The following is a 9,297-nucleotide window of genomic DNA, read 5'->3' as shown; positions in this document are numbered from 1 at the left end:
GTAACAGTCTTAAAATGCAGATGTGTAATTAATCAACTCTCTTTCCCTGACCATATCTTCAATCTACATTTTTAGTAGAGTTCCTCTGCCCAATGGATTGTGAATTGAATGTTATTTTCTTTCAATTTCTCACATATATATTTCCCTTTTGTGTGTTAGTGAGCATTCACCTCTGCTATTGCCAAGCATGGCTGGCTTGGCCATTCATCATTTGTAATAGGGTTCAGTGTGGGAGTTCAAAACCTCTCCTCTTAGCCTCTGCAGGCAAATTAGCACTCTTATTTCCTTCCAACTTGTAAATTTGTCTTCTGTATCATTAGATCACATCCCTCTTGTAATTTTTCTCTGTCTTGCTTGTCGTGGTCCTATTTTTCGTTTTTTGTCATCTTGAATGTTCCTTAAGTCTCTATCCATCCTCCATCCTTCCATGAAGGCATATTTAAATGAAAATGTAGTCAGGGAACATTGTATGCCCCTCGCAACTATATTGTGGATTGTAGAAGGTAGGCCAAGTTCACAAAACTTCCTTCTAGCAGTTCTTTTTTACATAGGAAAGAAATATCAGGGTATCTATGACCATAATTCAGTATTTAGCACTGAAACTACAAAATAGTTAACATAGGATATTTATATATGGGAAGTAAATCAGATCTTATAAGGGCCAATCCATCATTAGTGACGTTTTAACTACTGTTACTGCCTTTAACATTTATGTAGACACTTACTTTTCATGAATCAGTAAGGTGCTATGTATTCCTTGTGATGTCCTAAATGTGTTGTAATTGCTTATGAGATACCGTGTGTGTGTGTGTGTGTGTGTGTGTGTGTGTGTGTGTGTGTGTGTGTGTGTGTGTGTGTGTGTGTGTGCATGCGTGTCTGTTGGTTGGTTGTGAGGTTTGATTTCTGGACCTGAGCACTGTCCCTGAATTCTTCCCCTCAAGGCTAGTGCTCTACCACATGAGCCATAGCACCAGTTCTGCTTTTCTCCTGGTGATTAATTGGGGATGAGTCCCACAGACCTTCCTGACTTGGGCTAATTACTTGATTCAAATGTGCCATTACAGAAGCTGGTGTCATTTGATGACGTGGCTGTGGACTTCAGCTGGGAGGAGTGGCAAGACTTGGATCATGCTCAGAGGACCCTGCATAGAGATGTAATGCTGGAGACCTACAGCAACCTCTTGTCTTTAGGTGAGCAAAAGTCATTTGAACATGCGAGATCAAAGGCTGTTTTCTTTTTTAAGTAGATATATAAATATTTATGTTGTTTCGGTAGACGATTCCAGTCCGTGGGAATATAAAATTCCTGTCCATTTTTTCCACTTCATTATATAATTGGAGACAATTTTATTCCCATTCATCAAGAAACCCAATCAGCACTTGGACCCAAAATCTAAACTACATTCCACTAATAGAAAGAAGACTGTCATCCTAAACTTGGGTTGATTTCTGTACGTGCAAATATAGTCTAGAATAGAAAGTACATCACTATTTGAAGTATGATCTGAAAATCACTAGTTGAAAGTGGTTATTTGTAATCAACCCTGATCCTGGGTGCAGTGGCTAACACCTGTAATCTTAGCTTCTCTGGAGGCAGAAATGTGAGGATGTTGGTTTGAAGCCTGCAACTGCAGAAAAGTGACCATGAGGCTTTTATCTCCAAATCCCTTCACAATCTACAAATGTAGCTGGGACTGAAACTAGCAGAATGCTAGCTTTGAGCAAAAGAGCTGAGTTCAAGGCACACAATTGGCAAAATAAGTTGAAAGTTGGGGAATATCAACGAGGGAGTGGATAAGAAATGAGAAACAAGGTTTAGGAGCAAGTTTGTGAACATGATGTCTAAGACCTTACAGTAATGATGACCCATCCTACCAATAGTTCTTCTCTACTTGTTAATAACAGGACACTGTGTTCCTAAACCTAAATTGATTGCCAAGCTGGAGCAAGGGTCAGAACCATGGATAAGAGAAGCCTCAGACAAAAATCTCACAGGTGAGATAAAGCATCTTGCATGGTAGTTTTGTAGCCAGAGTACACTTGGTAAGTTTAATGAGCTGTACTGAGCAATAATGTTCCTAGTTCCCTGAGTCATGTGTGGCAGAGAACTAGGTGATCCTTTGTCTTCAGGACATGACAATCAAGAATTTACATGGAGACAAACTGATTTGGCTGTCCCAGTGTAGTTAAAGTGAGCAATTTTCTTTTTCTTTGTAGAAATCATTCTTAAACAGAAAAAGGAAATGAGAAATGTAGAAAATGAGGTCTCATTTTCATTGAAACAAGGCCTATGCAGGTATGAGGAAATGAGGAGTATGCCAGGACTGCTATCCTGTGAAGAGGAAAATTGCTTCTTGGTGATGTTGGAAGTGAGTGAGATTCAGAAGCAAAGCTTTTGGTTCATAGGGGATGACTACCTGGGTGGTGAGCTGCAGTATCTTTGGTCTTGAATGGTTGTGAAGGAGCAGGAGTGTTAGAAAAGGAAATTTGATGAGAATTTGACTAAGGGTGAGGGAAACCAATTTTAAAAATGCCACCAATCCCTAAAGTAATTCTTAGTGAGAAGTTAGAACTGAAGAGATGGAGGTATAAATCCTTACTCTCAGGAACCTTCCATGCTTAGCGGAAAGGCCAAGGGATGTATCAAACACCCTAATGGTCCCTAAATCTAGACAGTATTTCTGTTCCTCACCTAATGGTTGAGAAGCTAAGCAGCAAAATGTATCAATTATTTCCACAAATTAAAAGAAAAATAATAGCTATTCCCTTAGGACCAAACCTCGAGGGTATTAAAGGCAAATGTTTAGTACTCAGCTTATAACTAATAGTGTGTAGATGAATCATTTGAGTAATTAATTCCTTGAGAAAAACTGAAACAGAAAAACATTATTTACCATTGTAAAATGTCAGTGCTACTTTCTTAACTAATACATTACAGAGAAAAGCTTATATTCTGCATCAAAGAGTTCCTGCTTTGATCTTTTAAAATCTCGTAACAGTTAGGATGCACGGAAATGCCTTTACTGTTACATTAAGGAATCTTGAGGTCTCATTTCTGTTTTTGTCTGTCTTTCTATATCTCATTGTAGATGTCCAAGAAAAGGAGTACAGGACTAAGACCTGTCAGGAGAATCCCTATGATTGTCTGTCTGAAGTCGGAGTCATGAATATTAACACAGGGGAGAAAAATGTGAAATTAATAACAACTTTTAATTTGAGATCCAAACCTAAGTCAGAGCTGATTAGGAATAATGGGAACTCCTTAGGGATAAGGACAGAGGAGTTCAGGCAGTGTCAGAACATGCTTTTCCATGGCGAGTCTAATGGGATATGTGCTGCTTATAGTCCTGGAGTATCTCCTGTAGTTAAAGAATCTAACCAATGTGGACATTCTTTCACCCGGAAGACATACCTTACTGTCCATCAAAGAACACATACAGGAGAGAAACCTTATGAATGTAATGTGTGTGGAAAGTCTTTCAGCCGGAAGGCACACCTTACTGTCCATCTGACAAAACACACAGGAGAGAAACCTTATGAATGTAATGTGTGTGGAAAGTCTTTCAGCCGGAAGACAACCCTTAATGTCCATCTGACAACACACACAGGAGAGAAACCTTATGAATGTAACCTGTGTGGAAAGTCTTTCACTCGGAAGGCACAGCTTACTGTCCATCAGCTAACACACACAGGAGAGAAACCTCATGAATGTAATGTGTGTGGAAAGTCTTTCAGCCAGAAGGCACACCTCACTGTCCATCGGACAACACACACAGGAGAGAAACCTTATGAATGTAACCTGTGTGGAAAGTCATTCAGCCTGAAGTCATACCTCACTGTCCATCAGAAAACACACACAGGAGAGAAGCCTTATGAATGTATCCAGTGTGGGAAGTCTTTCACCCAGAAGACAAACCTTACTGCTCACGAGCGAACACACACAGGTGAGAAACCTTATGAATGTAACCTGTGTGGAAAGTCTTTCATGCGGAAGTCAAAACTTACATATCATCACAGAATACACATAGGAGATAAACCTTATGAATGTAATGTGTGTGGAAAGTCTTTCATCCAGAAGGCACACCTTACTGTCCATCAGACAACACACACAAGAGAGAAACCTTATGAATGTAATGTGTGTGGAAAGTCCTTCATCCGGAAGGCAAACCTTACTTTTCATCAGAAAATTCACACAAGAAAGACACTTTATGAATGTAACAAGTGTGGAAAATCTTTTCACTTGAAGGCATATCTTCCTGTCCATCAGAGAACACACACAGGAGAGAAACCTTATGAATGTAACAAATGTGGGAAGTCTTTCACCCAGAAGACAACCCTTAATGTCCATCAGACAACACACACAGGAGAGAAACCATACAAATGTAATATATGTGGAAAGTCTTTCACCCAGAAGGCACAAATTAAAATCCATCAGACAACACACACAGGAGAGAAACCTTATCAGTGTAATGTGTGTAGAAAGTCTTTCACCCAGAAAGGAAACCTTAGGATCCATCAGACAACACATACAGGAGAGAGACCTTATGAATGTAGCAGGTGTGGAAAGGTTTTCGCCCGGAAAACATGCCTTACTATCCATGAGACAATACACACGGGAGAGAAACCTTATGAATGTAATGTGTGTAGAAAGTCTTTCGCCATGAAGTCACAACTTACTGCCCATCAGGCAACACATACAGGACAGAGACCTTATGAATGTAGGAGGTGTGGAAAGTCTTTCACCAAGAAAATCGGCCTTACTGTCCATGAGAGAAAACACACAGGAGAAAAACCTTATGGATGTAGCTGGTGTGGAAAGTCTTTCATCCGGAAGTCGATCCTTAAATCACATCAGATAATACACACAGGAGAGAAACCTTATGAATGTATGGAGTGTGGAAAGTCTTTCAGGTGGAAGGCAGCACTTAACATCCATCAGATAATGCACACAGGAGAGAAACCTTATGAATGTAACAGCTGTGGAAAGTCTTTCACCAGGAAGGTTTATTTTTCATCAGAGAGCACAACACAAGAGAGAAGCCTTATGACTGCAACAAATGTGGAAAGAACCGTCCACAGGAGGCCACAGCCTAGCATATAAGAAAATTCACCCAAATGAGAAATCTCTAGTATGTAACAAGTAGGGAAAGTCTTTCATTTGGAAGAGAAGTCAGTTTGCAATAGAGAACCCACACAGGATACAAACCTTATCAAGGTAGAAATGTGGAATTCTTCAACCAGAAGGCACAGCTCAGGGTTCATCATTGAACACACACACACATGAGAAATCATAGCAATGTAAAACATGTAGAAAGTTTTTCAAAAAAGTTCTAAGTACTCTCAGTCATTCTTCCCTAAATGTCCATCTTCTAAAATTTCTCAAGTTCCATTTCTAACATTCTCTATTGGGAGATCTACAAGAAGATGATTATGTCTAATTTCCTGTTTCATGAAATTCTAGGATGATATTTACCTTTTTCCTTTTATTTTGCTGTTAGTTTCATTTGAACTCATGGCCCTTTACTTCCCTTTGGCTTTTATTCTCAAGCTTAGCACTCTATCCTTTGTGCCACATCTCTAATTTTGAGGTTGTTGTATTTAGTATCATGAATCCTATCATTGGGAAGCAGTCTACTTTCTTCAAAGGTGTTTACAAAATTATGTAAGTAAAACTGAAATGTTATAAATTAGGAAAATAAGTAGTTTCATAGAATCTATAAAGAAATTGAGTGATTTAATGGAATTTTGTAACATTTAAAAATGAGAAATATTTGAGAATTATAGATGAGTAATAAAGTTGATTTAGTAAATAGTTATTTTATGTGGTGAAATTCAATAAAAGTGACATAGAATCCATTCAGATTTCTTGTGGGAAACAATTTTCAAATTTTTCTGTAAACCTAGAATACCTTCTATAACATCAGTCTCTTCACCCCTGGAAATGAACAGTTCTATAATTTTTATAGAGCTGGTAGTATTTGTCATATATTCATATAGTCTTTCACAACAGAATAGACAAAATACATACTTTAAGGGATAGAGGTATGGCTTAGTTGTTAGAGCATTAATAAGTGAGCAAAGTATCATGTACTGGCTTTGAGTCCCATTCTTGGAGCTAAAGAAAACAAAAAAGAATATACACTTAACATTCCACAATTCCATGTGTAAAAACAGAATTCAGAAGCCCCACATGAACATGTCTCCATAGCAACAGCTTATGAGGACTTTAGAGACATACTTGAGAATGTCCCAATGGTTCATAAATGTGAACCTCTTGGCTTTGAGTGACAGATTACAAGGGACGCATTCATCAGCAGCTCACCAGGGTGATTACATTGTGTGTGTGTGGGTATGCATATCTATGTATGTAAATATACATATATGTCACTACAAATTCATCCAGTCACCTGAATCCATCCATAACCCTCCACAGCACTATTCATTATGTCAGATGTTTTCCACAATCATTGGCTCTACTAAGCAGCTCATCTCAGGTGCAGTCATGGTGCAACAGAACACAGACCCATATCAGGACCTAAATACAGGCACATAAAGGAGGAAACTCCTTTACTATATGATCAAGTCCTCAAAGAAGGGATATCATTAAGGTTATTTAAATTATTTGGAATTGAAAACCCAGGAAATGAAGACTCTTACAAAGAAGAGGACTAAAAGTGAAGGAATTTCATTGATTGAAAATAAAAGCAGGGCTGGGAAGGTGGCTCACTTGTAGAGTGCTTGCCTTACATGCATGAGGCCCTGGGTTTGATTCCCCAGCACCATATAAGCAAAAAGGAAAAAGCCAGAAGTGGCACTGTGGTTGAAGTGATAGAGCACTAGCCTTGAGTTGAAGAGCTGAGGGACAGCGCCCAGGCCCAGAGTTCAGTCCCCACGACCGAACCAAAAAAAAATAAAAATAAATACCCTTGTTGCCACGCCTACTTCTGTGGAGTCTGCTTAGCATGGAACAACTGCTTTTAGATCTGAGAATGGGACTCCACAGAAGCCTACCTCTGAGAATGGGACTTCACAGAAGTCTACCTCAGAGAATGGGGCTTCAAAGAGGCCTACCGTCTAAAAAGGCTGGCAAGGCCCTGGGAAAGATATGTTCCTCTTTTTTTTTCGCTGAATAGGAGTGCCTATTAATCTTTTACTGCTCCTGTTGCTTGTTCTACTTACTCATGCTCAACATTCCCTCATTCAGGGCTCTTTCTTGGAAGTGTTGACGACTCCAACATCTGATGAGTGTCCTGAGAACATGACTAACTCATCAGAGTTAAGTGCTACCCTGAAAGTCCCTCTTATGGAGGCTATTAGACAAGTAATAAGTAAATATAAAAGTATTGGGAGGTTTCATGACGTCACTTCAGCAAAAGGAATTGTTTGTAAGAAATTTACAAGAAGCTGTAGGCATGGCTAGAGCAGAAAGAGTGTATGGCTATTGGAGATTTCCCTTTAATCCTGGAGCATAGACAATAGACTCATATAGATATCCTGTAGATAAGAAAGATGTAGAGGAATATTTAGACCAAAAGCTAAATAAGATTCCTAAAAGGTTGGTAGATGGAAGGTGGCAATGGGTTATCAGAGGAAAATAGTGGAATCCTCCATTATTTAGAGGACCACAGAGACTTCCCCCAGATCCATAGCCTTTTACAGGTGTATATGATAAGGATGGCAACGGTTGGGAAAACTACTTAGGAGAAAGAACTTCCTATTACTCTCTTGCATTTACTGAGAGACTTGCTAGATCTAGGCCTCCTTGGTGCTTACTATCAAAAAAGGAACAAGAAAGATCTTATGAGACAGTTAAGGCCTCTATGGAGAAGAGTAAACGATTATGTGAAAGGGTTACAGAGAATACACTATGAGCTTGAATTAGATATATGGCCAGATTTAACTAAGTATACTGAATATCATGATTTTGGGCCACAAATTGGGGACCCTCTAAAGAATGGCAAAGAAGTACAATTGCTTCGAAAAGATTTGAAACGCATAAAGTACAAAACTAAACAAAAGTAACAATAAAGTACTAGAGTTCAAGCCTTTCTGTCCAGCACCTTGCCCATATGCTCTGGTTAATGGTTAATAGGTGATAAACATCTCGAAACAATTGTATTTCTTAAAAATAGAGGAAAAGCCGAAAACAAGTGCCTATCATCATAGCTCATCATGCAAAAAACAAGATCAGGCGAGCAGCTGGTGACCACCCAAGAACGAAGCCTTGCAGCAAGATTGTGTAACCTTTTGCCCTTTCTAATGGAGACTTTTTCTATAAAAGCTTGTTATCCTCTGCAATAAATCGCATTCAGCATTCACTCCTCTTGTGTGAGTTGTCTGTTGGCCATCTCCCCACCTATTCCAGTTACCTCCACTAGGTGTCCTCTGTTGTCCCGACAGAGCCAGTCCATGGCACCTCCTTAATAAAAGAAAAACACATTCATCTCCCCATGAATAGTTTCTCTGACACATTAGCACCTGAGAATATTCCTAGTTCCCAACTCAGCTTTTTTCTCCCTTTCACCCTGAGGAGTGTCTGAAACTCACCTGATGAAAACTGTTGGGTCAGTGTAAAGTATTTGGCTGATTTTAAGAGGTCTCAGAACACTTATGAAGCAGCTGGGCACCTGTGGTTCACACATGTACTCCTATCCACTCAGAAGGCTGAGATCTGAGGATCATATTTCAAAACCAGCCCAGCTGCAGAAGTCATTGAAATTACTATTTCCAATTCACCCAAAGGCTTGAAGGGAACATATGGCTCAAGTGATACTGTACTAGTCATGAGCAAACAAGTGTAGGGACAGCACCTAGGCCCTGAGTTCAAGCCCCAGGACCAGCAAAAAAGCAAACAAACATCGAAGCCCTTATTCAGTACCAGAAATAACTCAAGGCATGTAAATACCAATATGTAAAGCTGCTGGGCTTAGGCCACTCATGCTTGCAATTCTGAAAGCTGAAGATCAATCTTTGAAGCTTGCCTGGGCAAAATGAACGGGGGACTCTTCTCCCCAATTAACCACTATAAAGGTCATAAGTAAAAGATAAGTGGCTCAAGTGGTACAGGACTAGCCTTAAGCAAAGAAGATCAAGAACAGCACCTAGGAAATGAGATCAAGTACTAACATTTGCATGTTTGACTGATGTACAGGAATCAATACCATTGTAGTAATTGAACTTCATTTTGTAATAATGCACACTTTTAAGGAATCCTCTTAAAACAGAAAGATAAGTTTCTTTGATAGGGTTGTGAAGCTAGTTCATTTAGTAGTTCCTCGAAACATTTTCCTTCCTTAA

General features: G+C 39.3%; 1 protein-coding gene across 1 annotated transcript; it reads left to right on the top strand.

The window, feature by feature from the left end:
- Positions 1–1,157: 1,157 nt before the first annotated feature.
- On the top strand, positions 1,158–8,306 carry LOC138808590 (zinc finger protein 717-like). The gene is made up of 3 exons (XM_069994884.1): positions 1,158–1,191; positions 1,906–1,995; positions 3,090–8,306. Exons 1-3 carry the CDS (start codon positions 1,158–1,160, stop codon positions 5,099–5,101), a joined length of 2,136 nt encoding a protein of 711 aa, XP_069850985.1. The 3' UTR covers positions 5,102–8,306.
- The last annotated feature ends 991 nt before the right edge of the window (positions 8,307–9,297 follow it).

Source organism: Dipodomys merriami, unplaced genomic scaffold (assembly GCF_024711535.1).
Source record: "Dipodomys merriami isolate MVZ:Mamm:240054 unplaced genomic scaffold, mDipMer1.0.p SCAF_458, whole genome shotgun sequence".
NCBI lineage: Eukaryota > Metazoa > Chordata > Mammalia > Rodentia > Heteromyidae > Dipodomys > Dipodomys merriami.
Note: the sequence above shows the minus strand (reverse complement) of the source record. Positions and strands in the feature narration are given on the sequence as shown.